Source organism: Suillus fuscotomentosus (genome assembly GCF_016647785.1).
Source record: "Suillus fuscotomentosus strain FC203 chromosome Unknown F5891scaffold_85, whole genome shotgun sequence".
Lineage (NCBI taxonomy): Eukaryota > Fungi > Basidiomycota > Agaricomycetes > Boletales > Suillaceae > Suillus > Suillus fuscotomentosus.
In genome coordinates this window covers 44,423-61,603 of record NW_024539597.1, presented here as the reverse complement: position 1 = coordinate 61,603, position 17,181 = coordinate 44,423, and the positions used below count along the sequence as shown (strand labels likewise).

At 49.0% G+C, this 17,181-nt stretch overlaps 6 protein-coding genes across 6 annotated transcripts; 2 read left to right on the top strand and 4 right to left on the bottom strand.

Moving 5' to 3' along the window:
• Window positions 1-364: 364 nt before the first annotated feature.
• F5891DRAFT_1131061 (ferric reductase NAD binding domain-containing protein) lies at window positions 365-2,653 on the bottom strand (the record flags this gene model as incomplete). The annotated part of the gene is made up of 12 exons (XM_041364616.1): window positions 365-381; window positions 438-761; window positions 817-881; window positions 937-985; window positions 1,042-1,166; window positions 1,204-1,578; window positions 1,630-1,706; window positions 1,727-1,843; window positions 1,899-1,994; window positions 2,051-2,076; window positions 2,126-2,245; window positions 2,293-2,653. The coding sequence occupies 12 exons, from the start codon at window positions 2,651-2,653 to the stop codon at window positions 365-367; spliced, it is 1,752 nt and encodes a 583-aa protein (XP_041219646.1).
• Window positions 2,654-3,109: 456 nt separating this feature from the next.
• Window positions 3,110-4,051, bottom strand: F5891DRAFT_1256480 (uncharacterized protein; the record flags this gene model as incomplete). The annotated part of the gene is made up of 3 exons (XM_041370023.1): window positions 3,110-3,196; window positions 3,247-3,675; window positions 3,731-4,051. 3 exons carry the CDS (start codon window positions 4,049-4,051, stop codon window positions 3,110-3,112), a joined length of 837 nt encoding a protein of 278 aa, XP_041219645.1.
• Window positions 4,052-4,471: 420 nt separating this feature from the next.
• F5891DRAFT_1256478 (uncharacterized protein) lies at window positions 4,472-7,604 on the top strand (the record flags this gene model as incomplete). The annotated part of the gene is made up of 8 exons (XM_041370022.1): window positions 4,472-4,601; window positions 4,651-4,785; window positions 4,840-4,903; window positions 5,670-5,952; window positions 6,015-6,072; window positions 6,126-7,045; window positions 7,099-7,523; window positions 7,574-7,604. The coding sequence occupies 8 exons, from the start codon at window positions 4,472-4,474 to the stop codon at window positions 7,602-7,604; spliced, it is 2,046 nt and encodes a 681-aa protein (XP_041219644.1).
• Window positions 7,605-11,254: 3,650 nt separating this feature from the next.
• On the bottom strand, window positions 11,255-12,250 carry F5891DRAFT_1195622 (uncharacterized protein; the record flags this gene model as incomplete). The annotated part of the gene is made up of 6 exons (XM_041368160.1): window positions 11,255-11,362; window positions 11,477-11,647; window positions 11,700-11,858; window positions 11,909-12,013; window positions 12,064-12,114; window positions 12,173-12,250. 6 exons carry the CDS (start codon window positions 12,248-12,250, stop codon window positions 11,255-11,257), a joined length of 672 nt encoding a protein of 223 aa, XP_041219643.1.
• Window positions 12,251-13,367: 1,117 nt separating this feature from the next.
• On the bottom strand, window positions 13,368-15,015 carry F5891DRAFT_735499 (uncharacterized protein). Its single transcript, XM_041373020.1, has 5 exons — window positions 14,777-15,015; window positions 14,526-14,720; window positions 14,029-14,475; window positions 13,857-13,984; window positions 13,368-13,801 (listed from the first exon to the last, which is right to left on the bottom strand). The coding sequence occupies exons 1-5, from the start codon at window positions 14,954-14,956 to the stop codon at window positions 13,753-13,755; spliced, it is 999 nt and encodes a 332-aa protein (XP_041219642.1). The 5' UTR covers window positions 14,957-15,015; the 3' UTR covers window positions 13,368-13,752.
• A 541-nt stretch (window positions 15,016-15,556) lies between these two features.
• Window positions 15,557-17,161, top strand: F5891DRAFT_1195620 (Metallo-dependent phosphatase-like protein; the record flags this gene model as incomplete). The annotated part of the gene is made up of 9 exons (XM_041368159.1): window positions 15,557-15,796; window positions 16,062-16,109; window positions 16,168-16,188; window positions 16,240-16,280; window positions 16,332-16,451; window positions 16,504-16,641; window positions 16,694-16,703; window positions 16,752-17,058; window positions 17,112-17,161. 9 exons carry the CDS (start codon window positions 15,557-15,559, stop codon window positions 17,159-17,161), a joined length of 975 nt encoding a protein of 324 aa, XP_041219641.1.
• Between the last annotated feature and the right edge of the window lie 20 nt (window positions 17,162-17,181).

Genomic DNA, 17,181 nt, shown 5'->3' with positions numbered 1-17,181 from the left:
TGCCGTACTAGATACCCCTTCCCCTTAGGTCCAGTTGATAAGCTGAGTTAGCATGATTTTGCGTGTGAAGTTTTCTTTCTGGGCGACAACCACTGTCACCCCATTCCTTCGGTAAGGTTGTACGATCGACGATCAAGCTCCAGGGGCACCTTTCCGAGCACAAGTCGACTACATCGCAGGAACAGTTCATGGGAATGTAGAAGGGTAGAATTTCAAACCAGAAAGGCATCAATTACAGTCAGCCCCGAAGTCGTCTAAATATCCCTTGTCCGAGATCTGCAAGAATCACCTGAAGGACATGGGCATATAATCATTTCGTAAATACCAATAAGCATCTAAAGTTCGTTTCAATCTAACCCCTCTTTCAAGCGTAACCACACACTGAAAACAGAGTCAGTGTTTACTGTAATCTGCAGCATATGAAGGCGAAAACTGACCGCTAACGGACATCCTGCCTGTCGCCGCTGTCACTTCGTCTCTGAGGATAGCCCGGAGGTCGGCCCTTTGATGTGCGAACTTGACTGACTCTATCGCGAAAAGGGAGTCATTGCTTATTTCCATAGCTTTTCCATCCTGCAACTCGACCACCTCAGAGCGGGAGTCGTCGCGCACAGGTTTGACGTCGTCAGTTCGACTATACGATCGTGGCAAAGTCTCAGTAGTTTCTGGTGTGTCGGTAACGTGAATGTGGATTGAAATATATAAAGGAGGTGCAAGCTGTAGTGCCCGGATAAGCACATCGTCGATCCAGTGAATATGATCTGAGGAGCATAGACACATTAACCTCGCCACAAGCCTCGGATTAACGATTCTTACCGACACTCCGAATTGACCAAATGAAAACAACACGACGGCACCTGCTTTCACCGTTGCAGACACGCCTGAAACAAAAGAAATCAGGTTGAATACGCAGAATCGGTAATTCAGTCGACATACTCTATTGTATCCAACAATACCGGTAGTGTATACGAGACTCCGGATCCACCTGAAAGCGGGACATGCATGAGCAATGTTCGACATGTAGAAAGTCCAGCGACTAACCAGCAATGAGCACAGATGTGTCATATGAACCCAGGTTAGGAGAAGGCCCGTATGGCCCATCGACAAAGACTTTTACTTTGTCACCCTTCAAGGCAGCATCTTTCAAGTGGGCCGTGAATCCTTCCCTCACGTTTATGAAAAAATACGAGCTCTTTCCAGAACGGAGCACTAGAACCAAGATTCCCTTCTGCAAGGCTCATCTCAGCATATTTTTCACTTGTTGGTTTCTGTTCCTTAGGCACATCAAAAAGTGTCGAATTGAAGCTCGCAATGGTGAAAGGGTGGGCCTCGAATGGCAAGCGTGAGACGGACGGCATGATAAGATAGGCAGTTTGCCCAGGTGTCCAGTGGAAATGAGACGGGCGGTGGAAACGCAACCGAACAAAATCATCTGATAGTAGGAGTTCAGCGATCGTGTCCATCGTAGACCCTGAGCTGAATCCGAAGTATGAGTGGTTGAACACCACTAGACGAAGGGTCCGAATGAGCCGGTCCAATCCCCAGATTACGAAACAGGGGTAGATCCAGAAGGCGACGCTGGCGATTATCAGCGTGGAACATGTAAGTTGTGTATTTGATGAAACTCACTTAGAATCTTGTGTGTGGATGTAAGCGCCGATGAGGAAAATGCTGAAAAAGTTTGTCAGTATCACAAAGCAATAGAACTGGAATGGGCTCAAGCAACCATAGCGAAATGAACGTAGAAGAAAAGCCCGTATGCTTGGGCTCGGACGGGGCGCAAGGAGACGATACATAGAATGGTAGATGCGACCATGACAACCAAGCCCCATAAGAGCCACGGCTGCGCAAAGTATGGTTGGAATCTGTGTCGTGTTAGTGTATTGAGTCCTTTATACATGTTGCACGTACGGTGCATGTCGGACAATCTCACCGCCTACATGAACCCAGAGCAAGACGAAGACAACTCTAGACATCAGATGAGAGTAGTTGAGCTTGAAGAAAAATCACGTTAGAATAAAGCAACGGCGAATATCGTGAATAGATTTACCTTGTCATAGCTGATACCGGTTATTACTGCAGGCAGTCAGCAAAGCAAGTTAATATGCAAGCACAGAAGCCGTACAGGATACTATGTTGTTTTTAGTTCCAAGTGCAGTGATCAGCGGGAACTGGCTCGACGCCAGCATGCCTGAGCGGTTGCACCAGTATGAGATGTCCAATTTTTGGCTCTCGAGGTCGGTTGCTAGAAGCTCTCTCAGAATGTGCGAGTGACATAGCCAGGAAACTCACTGTTGATAAATGTCCATACAAAAAGAAAAACAATGTACGCCACCGTCACAAAAACCTCAGCCATGTTGAGGGTGTATGACTTTCCAAATTCGAGTGTCCAGCGGAAAGAAATGACACGGTACGCATTGACGAGTCCCAATGGAATGCGGCGCCAAGAAAAAGCGTGGTGACGACGGTGCACAGAAGCATGTTCTGGGTCGGAGGCGTTGGACGTTTGACGCCTCCCGGCAAACTTGGAGTGAAAGAAAGGGATCCATTGGAAGATTGCAATGATGAAAATGAAGAGTCGAATGCAATACGATGCTTGTTGCGGATACAGCTGGTTTCGGGTGGATCGCAGAGACTTGTCGGTGACAGTCATGAATGAAAAAGAGAGCCCAAGTAAACTCACACCAAGGACACCCTCGAAGCATGGCCCCCTTTATAGTCGACGTCTACATATAAGTTGTATGTTACAGAAGTGCCTGGGGAAAAAAAAGAACTATCAGATACTTAATGACCCAGATGGTGTTATCGTGCAAACCCATGTTTGGTCGTAAGGTTATAAGTCCTCTTTCGCACGGTCGTCTGTCACATGCCTGTACCAATCATGTCACGTGCCAATCCACGTTAACCTGGTTGGGAAGTCCTAGTATTATCCGCATCCCTCAACTAGGGAATACCATGTGGTTTTCAATTCAATTTACATTGCATGATTATTGTGTTTGGTCTTCATGGCGTTTGGACCATTCATCACTCCTGCACCATACGAACATTACTCCTTCAATAAACCTGAGATAGCTTTCACGCTTTCAACCCCAGAAACTACACAAAATGCTCACTGTCTCAGGATACCATTGACCCCGACACCAGTTCTGCTCTCCTCCATCTCTCTTATGTCCAGAATGTCGATTCGGTTACACACCTAGCTCTTTCTCAGTTGTCGTGCGGCAGCCTGCAGGTGTGTTGTGTTACGCACTGTTTAATAATACCACTTATCCAAGGGATGTCATCTTCCTCGCAATCCATTAAGTCGTGCTTCTTTCCTCTGGTGTGTTTCACCACCAAGACATTGCCCACCACGTCGTCTTCATTTGATGTGATCCCACCTATCTTTCGAACAAGCGCGTTCGGAGGACCATATACCAATGGATGTTCTCGAAAGAAAGTGTATCCAGGAGGAGTCTCACCCTCAGGCATATCTGTGATGACATTATACGTCTTCCGGCAGCGACCAGCTGAGGACACGAATTTGTCTGGCCCAAACTGATCCACCCAGTGCGTGACTTCCAGTTGGGAGACATCGACAAGACTCTCCACACCATCTCGGAGTGGGACAGACACCAGGTGGGCTGCATCAGCCTTTGTTGCATACAGCACGCCCTGCAATATCGCCTGGTATTCCTGTTTTCATTTTCTGTCAGTCAATTCCTCCATCTTCCTTCTGTCTGATACTTACTGGCCAGTGCTGCGCGATGCGTGCCTCCTGCACCTCTCTTTCTGAAAGCATGGATGGCGTGGGCTGTGGTGGCAGTCGCACACTTCGTGAGTTGTTCTTTGGGTTATAAGCACAGAAAGAATTCTGACAATGGACCGCCAGACGCCATATTGCCTGCGAACGCGGGATGGCAGATTTGATGGAGAATCTCTCGTCCCATTCCAACACTAGCATCTGTCTTCCGCTGTCCGATACATTGCGCCAGAGCGTGGGGCATGCCTGCCCGCACTCTTTCCCTAGGAACTCTGTTGTTGCCTCAACCCTGAATTCATCCTTCGCCATACAACCCACGTTCTTCTGCCAGTGCGTCCCTCTCGGCTCTCGGTAGCATGCATATCGCCTGACCGGGTGCTCGCATAACAAAAATGCGAGCCACGCATGCGGCTCTGTCAATGGTACCGTCATACGACCAGTTTTGTAATAAAGATGGACCAATAAATTTTGATCTGCTTGGCACGATTGATTTAATGTGGGATCCGATCGAAACTCAATTTTCAATCGTTGTACTTACGGTGAGACTTGGCCAATTTGAAAGCGAGTGAACCGTAAGCTCTTCATGCGATCGTGCCGTCGTCTCGATGCTGACACGCTTCACAAGGACATTGTTCGAGGATTGTCGTATCATCAATATCCAATTCCAGACTGGACAAAGTCGGAAGAACGATCGGGTGTGTGCCTTGTGAGAAACTATCATTGCCGGAAATGTCCTCGATCGAACGCCCAGAGCCACATCCACCAGAGTCAATACGACGGCTGGTCTTCGTACTCTTACACATTCGACTCATCATGGCTCATGTAAACTGTGACCTTCCAGGTGTTTATCTTGTACTACGTGAGTTCGCGAGACACAAGTGAACCTGCCGATATAACTCTTTGTACAGAACGGAGCAATACAGCCTCATACCGTTTCTCCACCTTTCGCCACTGCACATGTGTCTTCGCAGAGACCATTGAATACCCTATCGTGGACATATCAGACGTAGCCCGCGATATGAACAATCGCGTCAGGTTGAAAGGTCTGTTCATATATGCGGCAGTGAGTGGATCTGACCCGGCCGCTATGCACACAGAGTTCATGGCTTTTCTCGTGCAAGAGGGCATCATCATCTTTTTTTTCGACGATGTGGTGGAAGGGTACGCGATGGCAGACTCGTTCAATGACAATTAGATTGGGAGGATGGTGTCATGGGTCCGGGGTTTGGTCGATGACGTTTGGTTAGAGAATGGGTCGGCAGGAGGGAGGACGGGGGGATGTGACGGCAGACTCATTCGACGTGGATTAGAATTCAGTGGTGGTGGCAAGGGCGCGGTGTTTGGTCCAGGAGAGAATATCTTGGGATAAGGACTGGCAGATCAATATAGGGATGTCTGGGAGCTACTGTGTTTTTGGTAGGCGCTGCTGGCGCGTTGTCTGGCAGAACAGACGCGGCGTACGGGATATCATATCATTGTTAACACTGCAACTTTTGTTTTGTTCACTGTACAGTATGCTTTCGGAAACTAAGAGAGCCTCCATGCCATTGCTTGGCCATCACGTCCCGCGACACTAAGATTACTGACAAGTTCTGCCTCTGGAAGATTGTCGGATCAATGTCGTTGTTACCGGTGGGCACGTGAACCTGCACTTGCCCTGTCCCATTGTGGCAATACCTCAAACAGAGTCCAAGAACCAGATCCGCTGCAACGTCATCAAAATTACCGAATCCAGAGATGGTCATATGGACATTGCTAGAGGACTGTAGGAGGCTAATACACAGTTCGCTGTCACATTGCAACGACCGTCTGACATTCTGCCCCTTTTGAATTCGTATAAATTGCTTGAAGAAAATCATGGGTGATTCATCAGTGAGGGAGGATTCCGTACTGAGACACGACAAGGCTCTGAATTCGCTGACCGAAGCTATTTGGCACTCAACGACATAGTAGCATGTGCTGGTGAGGCGCCAGGTAGCCCTGTCCCTCCAGTGTCGTGTGTCTTCTCTTTGCTCGTTGGCCTTGGTGTCATCCTTTTGATCGTCCTTTGCGCAATCTTTTTATCTCGTCATCTCTGTTTACCCATTCTGGCACGCTCGCTCAAGGCATTCGCGCAGCTTAGACTCATAGAGTCATCCCAATTTCACGCCATTCATCTCCATTGTGTATCGGTGCTTCTTCTACTGCAATCGACTCTATACGTGGGTCTCGTCAGCTCTGTTCATGCCTTGGGATGAATTCGCTGACCAAATCTATTTGTCACTCAACCCAGTCTGCAGCCACGACCAACACGAGTTTTGCGCGCACCATGAACAATCCTGTGAAAGAATGTACGTCGCCCGCACCATCTATGAACTAAGTGACTCATGCGAGGGACTTACAGTCTTCCACCAAGCCCCGCTCGTGCAAATGGTTTACCATTGCCTCCCGCTTGTAACTGATATGCTGGCCCTGCAAGGGACAAATCGTGAGGTCAAACGTGTCGGGACAGATTGTATCATCGGCCGGTTCGACAGAATTTTGCGGCCATTCGTGGAGGAACACATAGCCGAGTTTCGTTTCATGCTGCACACCACATCAGCAGTGATCAACGGCTCCTGCGCAATGCAAATGTGGCGGGATGACGGTCGCCATGCAACGAACCTTAACATTGTGGTTCCCTCTGACTTTGGCCCCTTGCTAGCGGATTTCATCATAGACACCCTACGCTACGACAAAGTGGCTGATACACCCATAAACCATGCCTACACCAAGGTCATCCGTTCCCATAGCGAATTTCAGCGTGGCGGCTTGAAGATCACCGTGTCTGAGGCCTTGGGTGAGGGTGTCTTCAAAGTTATCATGGCCTCGCACACCACTGCAGACATGACATTGATGACTGCAGGAGGCATGACCGTATTCTATCCGTTGTGGACCTCGAGGGGGATCGCTGTGACCAATGGTGCAGTATTGCGCCCTGCGCCAGAACCGACCATTGGCTGTATGTCGCAGGAAGGCTGGGAGGTCAAGAGCTGCACTTCCTTCATGGACGGTCCATGTGGTCTCTTATGCCCTGCTCTGTGGCGTAATGTGGCAGATGCAGGACGCAATGCACTGATCTTTGAGTGGGATCATAGATTTCCGATGAAACGCTTGGCCGAACGTTCAAATGTGATATGGCGCCTGTCACAACGTTGCGCGAATCCAGAATGTCCTTACAACAGCATCACTAATGGGAACACGTGCGATCTGCCTCCTAAACCAATGCCGCACGACCTCGTCAGTATTGAGAGGCAGAAGGAGATTATCGAGCAACACATGCCCGTTTGTCGCTTGCCCTTTTTGTCTCGACATAAGTACTGACCCTTCACTGGTAGAAATACAAGGAGACATACCTGGGTGTCCTTTATGCCACTGCGGCTGCGACACCGCAGATTGTGCCCATCCCCCTGCGTGACGGGCTTGCCTCTCTCGCCTATATTTCGCATCTCCAAATCCTGCACTGGGTCGATTTCCTAGGTCGCAACAAGCATGTGTTAGGTGCAGGCCGCAATCGCAAGACTTACAACGTGATTTCTGATCCTGACTCTTCCCCTTGGGCGCATGCCTTCACTTTCTTCCGCGAAGATCCGTTGGTGTATGCCCCACCCAACGCGCTCATCCGAAACATTGCCAACATTGCCAGCAACGACGCTGACGTGACTGGAAATGTGTTAGTGGTCAAACACGTGCACGGAGATAAGAATAAGATAGTGGACTGCAATCAACGAGACATCAATGCCATCAATGTACTTATGACAAGGTCAGTTCGTGCAACGATATGCGAGATGATCCTGGCTGAGCATGCTACAGGGCACTTGGAGATGCCGAGTTTTGGGCTTAAAAATGTACTCAAGATGGGGTGTGTGACTATGGAAGAGAACAGGGACCGTCGGATGGCGAGAGTATGACGATGATATTGGCCTGCAGATGTACAATAGGGACATGGTGTGTAGAGACGACACAGAACTCAAAGTCTTACTGCGTCGATAAATGGAACCATGCCTGGGCGCCTCGTGTTTGATCGAAGTCGTCAGTTTGGTATCGAAGGGCGTAATGTCTTGTGCGATGCTTTAAGAATGGACAGGCGTGTTGCGACTTCAAAATGTGCTACATGTGAGAAAGACGCGTTGCCGGAGGAAGCGATCACCTGCAGCTGTTCAGCGCGAGACATGCAGAACGTCCTGCACGGTGACGCAGAAGATGCTAGAAACGCCCATGAGTTCTGCACCTCCAAGTCAGAGAGATGCTGACCTTGAACACAGCGCTGGCACCCACAATATATCCACGGGACGACCCATTCTGGCGAGGATAGTGATGAACCTGATGAAACCATGGAGTTAGAGCGTTCACGACACGGCATGATGATGGGGGGGAAAAATTGATTAGAGCAAGGAGACACAAGCAAAGATCGCGTGTGGCATTGTTGACGTGTTGTTTGTGTGAATGAACACAATCATGCGGTTCGTACTGTTCAAAGTACATCGCTGCAGATACAGGCTTTTTGTCCTGCAGATGCAGCTTTTTGTCCTGCAGATGCAGCGGCTTTGCGTCCTGCAGATGCAGCTTTTTGTCCTGCAGATGCAGGCTTTTTGTCCTGCAGATGCAGCGGATTTGCGTCCTGCAGATGCAGCTTTGCGTCCTGCAGATGCAGCTTTGCGTCCTGCAGATGCAGCTTTGCGTCCTGCAGATGCAGCTTTTGGTTCTGCAGATGCAGCGGATTTGCGTCCTGCAGATGCAGCGGCTGGAAATAATACGACCAAACAACTGACTACTTTAAAGGAGGCTGATATGCGATAAATACTGAATCCGCGCCCCAGACATGTAATAAGGCCTGACATAGGTCAACCAGGGTCATGCCCGAGCGCTGCCCGCGGGTCGACCTAAGCGTGAGAGCGTTTGGGAGGTGGGAGGTCAGATCTCAGACCTGTAAATTACGGGGTGGTGAGGAAAATGAAAATCGGAAAATTGAAAGAAGGGAAAAGCTCAAAACGAGCGTGGCTTTACCCTTAATTCTAGATATCAGCGTTGATTCAACGCGGGAGAAGCACGATGAGCCAACCTAAAATTTTAACGCTCCTGAGCGTCTGAGGCACCCGACATGGTGCCCACGGTTCAAGTATAGGTGGCGGGCAACGAGGGCGGCGGCGGGAAAACGAGAGAGGGTGGCAGGAAGGACTGCAGGCAATGAACGAGAGAGACGCGGGAGGGACTGCAGCCAATGAGAAAGGTGGTGCACAAACGAGAGAGATGGCGGGCAACGAGAGAGGTGGCACGCAACGAGGGAGACAGCGGGCAACGAGGGAGGCGGCGCGCAACGAGAGAGGCGGCGCGCAACGAGAGAGGCGGCGGGCAAACGACGAGATAAGATGATCAATGGCTATGTAAGACGGCGGGCAGACAGACCTTTGGTGGTTGACAAACCTTCCCCCGGTAACTCCCGCGTAACGCTGACAAAGACTTGACACAGACCTAGACACAGACCTGGACGCGGAGTCTGCGCAGACCTCACACAGACTTCCCAATACCCTGACTTTCTGACGTCAAGAAGGTTGATACTTGGCTTTCAAAAGACAAAAGATCATCTCATAGGATTTTGGATATGGTGTATTGTCATGGATCTCCAGTAGTAACCATCAAAATAAAGTAACGCTCTGTCCCGACATTCCGAGAATCATCGAAAATGCGTTGAAGAATGGGGCATCTATCGCGCTCGTGTCGGGACATGATAGCAAAGTATTGTTGGTTCTCATCGCTGCGCAGTGGTAAGTCGTGACATGCACTGAATTTTATTTCTCAGGTGGACCGAGCGCTATACTACTTCCATGCCACCGATCCAAGGGATAACCAACAGAAATCCATCATAAAGATGGTAGGATGTCATTACTTGCCTCTCAGAACCACTGACGCCATTTCTCCCTCGCAGAATCCAAGACCAAGCACTTTAAGCGCATCCAAGGGTGGAGCAAATACGCATACGAGGACATGGTATGATATTCTTTTGTCCGGTTTGCACGTATCTAAGCTCCTGCGTAGGTCTACTTTGATAATGAATTCGCTTCTGACCTGTCGAAAGAGGGTACGCCCAGTTGCTTTAGATGAGCTATCATCGGCTGAAGACCGTTTTCAAGGCGTCCTTGTCCGTCACACAGATCCAGGAGGGCTCACTTGGGAGCAATATGAACAAGGGATCAAGGTCTGGTGCGCAGAGCACGATGTTAATCCTGTTACACCGCCTCCAGGCAACGAGAACGTACTCGAGATTGCGCATTTCAACGACATATACCAGGTTTCTAACCAGAAGCTCAATGTAGTATTGATTTAACTCGTGGATATTCACAGGATTAACAGCCTTTTTCAGGTCAACGGCAAGGAAGAGAACATCGATGTGGCGAAGTTCACCACTTTATGGTCCAACGCATCCAGGACGGATTGACCATTTTTTTCCGGCGACACCTTCTCCCCGTCTTACCAAAGTTCAACCGCCAGAGGAAAGCATATGGTGATGGGACATCCGTTCTATGCTTCTTCAACAATGCTCATTGTGACGTATGTCAGACTGGTCACGAGTCTAAGGGAGGTCCCCATCGAGAGGGTTATGAACGCTTCCATCGTTCGAGCTCGGCTTAAGCCAAGCCTTATCTCCGTAGCGCACCAAAGCACGTCAGTCTAGGCGTGATCCGCAAACCAACCTTCTCTATAGCGACGAGACTGAGCCATCATTTCGACTCGTCAAATGCGAGATTGAATTCGCTGATCTTATCGCGATTCAGCTTTTTCCTGCGGCTCTGATGAAGCCAAGGCGCCTTCAATAGTGTTGACTGTGACTCGTTATCATAATGCAAAACCTATGATGTATGGCTATGGAAATTGGAGTGAGGGGGAAAGACTAATGTATTCTGCTCTCTGCTCATTAGTTATTGTTACTGCGCCACTAACGATCAGGCTCTCCAGCGAACACCCCGACCGTGCCAGGAATGCCATGAATGCATCATGAGGCCAGGTTAACAAGCCATGAATTTCCAGTATGCATAGATTGGGGAGTGAGAGAGCATCGAGAAGGTCAGATAACGTGTCTACATGAAGGCATAAGAATCTATGGCGGCCGGAAAGGGAGAGCTGAGGGACAGCATTAATGTAAGACCTGAGCGGGCGACGAAGCAAGTGCAAGTGGGTGGGAGGCCCAAATCACAACATCTAGTTCTAATTAGACAATTAGATTCATCTTTTATGTATCCTGCGACTGCGAGCATGACGTACCAGCGTCGTATCCTTGCCTCACCAGAACAAAACCTGTATCTGATACTGTACATGAATTGTAAACAAGGTTCCTGCCGACGAAGTTCGGCCCCACTCTAGTACCGTATACATGGTCAAAAAAACACTGGTTGAAACACTCGGAATATCGGACTGAGAATGATATGATGGCGAATGAAGAAATGGCTAATCAGTGCAAAGCGAACCGGTTTACTTCTTTCGGCATACGTCTTTGGATCAAGCAAAACTAATATCTTCAGGCCAGTTGCCTGATGGACGGTCTCCAAATGCGCCATCTTCATCCATTGCTAGTCCCAGAGCTGCGTCATCCTTGCTCTTGACGGCCTGAATATTTATTAGCATCCGTCCACTAATCAATTCGATCCCCAGACGTCAAAGTAACGTGGTCGAGCAGAAAATAGTGTCGGAGCCGACAGGGTTCGTACGTCGAGGACACACCTTTGTCAGATATTCTTTGTTCCTTTCCATTTCTTTTTCAAGCCTCACAAGAAGCTGCTGTGCCTGTGACAATACGCGGTCGACATCATTCTTCTCGAATTTCACTGGTGGGTCCGAGAATGACGCAGTCCCATCTGCAGACAGCCCCGTGGGGATTTCTGAGCACTCACTCTAGCGCAAAGCATCAGTTATTCATACGATTCGCCAAGGGAAAGAAATCCACCATGCTCAAAATCAGAGATTTCACTTGATTCTCGTCCGAAATTCCCACTTCTCGTCCGATATCGGATAAATGTAACGTCAAATAAGTGGGTGTGAGTTTCTTTATGGCCCAACGAGGCGCGCGGTCGAGTGCCTGAGTGATGAGACCAAGAGTTCTTTCCTACACGCGTGGTTAACGATACACAGATTCAGGCGCTTTCAATACCTTACATTGGCGAATAGCTGCTGCTCGTTTTCAACTATCGTGCGAAGGTAGTCGCGTTGTAGAGGATATGCATTCGTAGTTTCGTGCGACGCGTATACGATGATGTCTTCCTGTAATAAAACGTAGTAAGTAACGGATAGAACTCTAAATTAGTACATACCATCGCGTCCCCTCCATCGACCTCGTCTTCGTCGCAAACGTCCATCGGTTCCTATAACAGACAAACGTCAAACAAACGGACTAAAATACGCATCGTAACGCATACTAACCAGGTACGTACCCCCCTCTTTGTCTTCGTCAGAGTCAACATCCATCGGGCCCCACGAAGCGGTGATGACCGAATGCATCATAGTGTGGATCGTAACGTTCGGTCAGTAAATTACAGATATTAGTAGTGACACTGTGACCATCATCACCTTTCGGCTTCGTCCTTCAGTGCCACAATGCGACAAATAGCGATGGCATCGGTAAGATACTAAAGTCGATGATTCAACAGTCGCACGCCTTTCATCCTGCGAGGGCACATCTCGAGAGACATCTTCGTGTGCTGTGCGAGGAGGCTCTCTCCATCCAGTAAAGCGGTGCAAGTGCCTACCTGGAGAATTCTGCCACGCAGGAATCTCAACATTGTTCACGGCTGCCCGAGGGCGTTTGGAGCGGAGCCGTCGCGATCCTCTCGATAGCGTTGACTGTGCAAAAGACGCTTGTTGGCGTAACTGGGGACAAAAAATATAAATCAGCAAATGGTTGTCTAGAACAGAGACATACACTGCATAGCGTTGCCAAAATCTGGTTCAGCAGGAAATCAGCGAACGCCGAATGTGACCGCATGCTGAATTTACATTCAAATGTCAAATTCATCAGTTCTCTGCAAATAAGAGCGCATTACTCACAATTCAGTATCTCTTCTGCAAGCTCACTGGAGTAGAGTAATTCAATGGTCACGAATAAACAGGAGAGGTCCTCTTCAAGTTTGGTCACTGGCCCACAGGTGACTCGGAGGTAAGACAATGCGAGAAGTCTCGGATGGCACGAGCGCCTTGACAGTTCGACGGTGACAGTCCTGAGTGAGTGGTTCATAATAACAATGCGATCTGACTCAGCCTAGCGAGAGTGCATCGTTTATATTCATTTCAGCGTTTCAACAATTCTGGGTTGATCCCCATCCTGAGCTCCATTAATGCACATTTGAACGAGTATTTCAAGTGAATGCCTATGACCAAAAAATTCAATCACATATCTGCTGAGCGGCGAGTATCTAAGGCTTCCGAAGCAATGTAAATAACAAAATGTGGCAGAAGTCGTACCAGTGGGACAAGCGTGCCAGTCAGCTAAACATCGGCTGATGTGCCAGGCTCGACTGTCACAGACATTAGCCAGCCAGACCCAGGTGCGAAACGGCCCTTCTGGCTTTGAGAATAGAGTATGGTTTTCGACCCCTCCGGCCTCGTATATGCAAGGGTATGACCGCAGCCCGGGTGCTGGCAGATGAACCTACTTTCATTCGGTGCGCTGAGGGGGTTGGAGACGATGTGCTTCCATGGACGCACGCACATGCAGTTCGGACATTGGTAGGGCAGGGCGTTCCCGAACGGATGGTTGGCGTCGTGGAAGAAGGTATATGTTGAGACAGTCATTGAGGCCGTAGCGGTTGAGATGTGCTTTACTCCCTGATGGTACTCTATCATGGTAGGCTGACGCCGGCGGAAGGCAGTCGGGTTGTGTATGTGTACGATGGAGGAATGCACTGCAAAGCGAGAGCATGCGTTAAGCAGGTCGGAAATGACTTCTTGTGCCTCGAAACCTTCAACAAGTACGCGGCGGACATAGGTGGTGACAAGCGGTATGGTCAGGCATGCGTGAAACGATGTAGCGCCAAAAGCAAATGCATGTTCCACCTGATACCTGTAAAAACAGTGTTCATCGCTAACATGGCACAGACAAGTTACTCACTGTTTTATGCAAGTTTTCAACAGCTGGAACGAGTCGTGCTTCCGTACCGTGTGCCCGCAAATCAGCATCCATAGCGTAGCCCCCCTAACATAATCCTCTATTCCACCGACAAAAAGCCCTGCGAAGAACTGCGAAGGGTTATGCACCATAAAGAAGGGTAGGTCTAACTTACATCGTCCACAGGGTACGCAACAGGATCGCCTAGCGTTGCGACTTTATTTTTCCCCCTTCGCAAAAAATCGCCATCCTCGAACCCACCCCATATGTCACCCCGGTCAGTCTCTGAATGAGTGTAGACGAAAATTTCAACACGCTCATACTCCAGGGGTTTCAGGCGGGCTACGAGTGCCTTCATGGACTCCACATGCCGGTCAGCTTTCGCATTTGTCCCAATGTCGAATATAATCTCGTGAAAATGTAAGGCGTTGTTGGGCCTATAAGGCCGTAGCTGATGTTGCATTACGGCCGCAGGCGATCCAGCAGGGTCGAGGGCGGTAAGGACAAAGTGCAAGACAAGGATGGGATTGCTAGATATCTCCGACCGACTGGCCATTTCGATACGGCCATGAATAGTAGCGGGGACCTTGAATACCGGGGTTCCATCACAGTCCTCAAATCCCTAATTAAAATCATATATATATATATTTGAGAAACAGGAAAAAAACTTGCGAAGTATGGCCTGATGCTACTACTCCTGGAACCCTTTCCACGCATTTCATGACACCCAGGGCACACGAAGTGAACATCGGGGTCTTTGGTACGTTCTTGGAACTCCGCAGGAACAACGACACACTCTACACAGACTACGCGTGGGCACACGGAGCATTCATACAGAGAGCCCCCATCCCAGCAAAAAACGCAGAACTTATTCAATTTCATGAGTTGTAGACTGAGAAGGGGACAGAGGTTTGCAGGCTTACGATGTTATGCCACAAAGGCTTCAGCATGGCCTTTCCACCTGACGGTAAAGCTGCCTTAGATTGTATGGTTTTGATAACCTGAATACCGCCATGGCCTGTAAGCTTCTTGAACTTCGGTACCATACCACGCTTGGCAGGCCCTCCTGTCGTCTTTTTGGAAGTCTGCTTTGTCCGCGCCATAGTAATGAGTAAACGCAGAAAGCGAGAGAAAACTCAGAATTCAATCATTGATTCGCTATTTTTCAACCTCCGCTCTCCGATAAGTGATTATTCAACGTCAAGAAGGTTAATACTTGGCTTTCAAAAGACAAAAGGTCATCTCATCGGATTTTGGATATGCTGTAGTGTCATGGATCTCCAGCAACCATCAAAATACAGTAACGCTCTGTCCCGACATTCCGAGAATCATCGAAAATGCGTTGAAGAATGGGGCATCTATCGCGCTCGTGTCGGGACATGATAGCAAAGTATTGTTGGTTCTCATCGCTGCGCAGTGGTAAGTCGTGACATGCACTGAATTTTATTTCTCAGGTGGACCGAGCGCTATACTACTTCCATGCCACCGATCCAAGGGATAACCAACAGAAATCCATCATAAAGATGGTAGGATGTCATTACTTGCCTCTCAGAACCACTGACGCCATTTCTCCCTCGCAGAATCCAAGACCAAGCACTTTAAGCGCATCCAAGGGTGGAGCAAATACGCATACGAGGACATGGTATGATATTCTTTTGTCCGGTTTGCACGTATCTAAGCTCCTGCGTAGGTCTACTTTGATAATGAATTCGCTTCTGACCTGTCGAAAGAGGGTACGCCCAGTTGCTTTAGATGAGCTATCATCGGCTGAAGACCGTTTTCAAGGCGTCCTTGTCCGTCACACAGATCCAGGAGGGCTCACTTGGGAGCAATATGAACAAGGGATCAAGGTCTGGTGCGCAGAGCACGATGTTAATCCTGTTACACCGCCTCCAGGCAACGAGAACGTACTCGAGATTGCGCATTTCAACGACATATACCAGGTTTCTAACCAGAAGCTCAATGTAGTATTGATTTAACTCGTGGATATTCACAGGATTAACAGCCTTTTTCAGGTCAACGGCAAGGAAGAGAACATCGATGTGGCGAAGTTCACCACTTTATGGTCCAACGCATCCAGGACGGATTGACCATTTTTTTCCGGCGACACCTTCTCCCCGTCTTACCAAAGTTCAACCGCCAGAGGAAAGCATATGGTGATGGGACATCCGTTCTATGCTTCTTCAACAATGCTCATAATCCTAACAGGCGGCTGTGATGAACGCGCTGAACGTTGAGATTAGCGTTGCAGGTAAGGTTTTGTCGCTTGTCGCTTGTCCCGTGTCCGAACTCCCCGTCTGATGTCCGCTTCCAGGAAACCACGAGTTTGATTTTGGTGCGATCATCTCAAATTCAATAAAAAAATCAATGACTTAATGGCGCACAGGCTACCGTCGATTGGCGGAGCTTATCTCTGATACAAACTTGGTGCGTTTTCAGCTGCATCCAAAACGTTGCATGCCTGATCTGGTTTCTCAGCCCTGGCTTCCTAGTAACATCATTGACAACAGACACCGGCGCCGTTCCCGAGCCTCTGACGGCCTTCCACGTGATCGAAAGGGCTGGAGTCCATATAGGTTTCATCGGCTTGGTAGAGAAGTGAGGGTTTCTCGCATTGTATCCAAAACAGTGTTACTGATATCTCGCTTAGGGAATGGATCGCGACTATTACTGGCTGGCCAGACACTTTTGAATGGAAGGATATGGCTGAAGTGGGCAAGAATCTCTCCAAAGTCCTTCGAGAGTCTCCCCACAATTGCGATTTGGTCTTTGCTTTGACGCATTCGAGGTCAGTGCCTCCTGTTGATGAACGATTCCTGTTGTCTCAGTAACGCTTGCAGAATTCCGAACGTAAGTCTCTATGATGATGACGTCGACATCGTGCTCAAAGTGAGCTAGGATATCAAACTTGCTGAGGAACTTCACGCCCTCGCTCCTCGGGCGCAAGACGGATCCAACATTGCTTCTGAGCACGGTGTCGATCTGTTACTCGGAGGGCACGACCATATCTACTGGATTTTCAAAGGTCTCGGATCGTGGGATGGCTACAATGTCAACCTATCACTCCCAGATGCATCGAATGACATCGGAAACGCGCTAATCGTGAAGAGCGGTACTGACTTCCAAGAGCTCAGTGAAGTTACTCTTACACTAAAGGATACACCCCCGGGATCCGTCAGGAAGAAGCTTATCGAGTCCATCAGTGGTACGTCCAGCGTGCGAGGTGTGGTTAGTAAGACGCTGAATCTTGATTGTTAGGCATCCGACACCTCACTACCGGCGACTTGGCCGTTGAACCGAGATCGTAAGTTCTAATGTATTAGTCAGC

Excerpts from the sequence above, each read along its gene's own strand:
- F5891DRAFT_735499 (XM_041373020.1), bottom strand. The coding sequence starts at position 14,956 with ATGGCGCGGACAAAGCAGACTTCCAAAAAGACGACAGGAGGGCCTGCC. Across the intron at positions 13,985-14,028 it reads TTGCGTACCCTGTGGACGAT|TTCTTCGCAGGGCTTTTTGT; the intron begins GTAAGTTAGACC and ends AACCCTTCGCAG. Across the intron at positions 13,802-13,856 it reads TTGAAAACTTGCATAAAACA|GTGGAACATGCATTTGCTTT; the intron begins GTGAGTAACTTG and ends TACAGGTATCAG.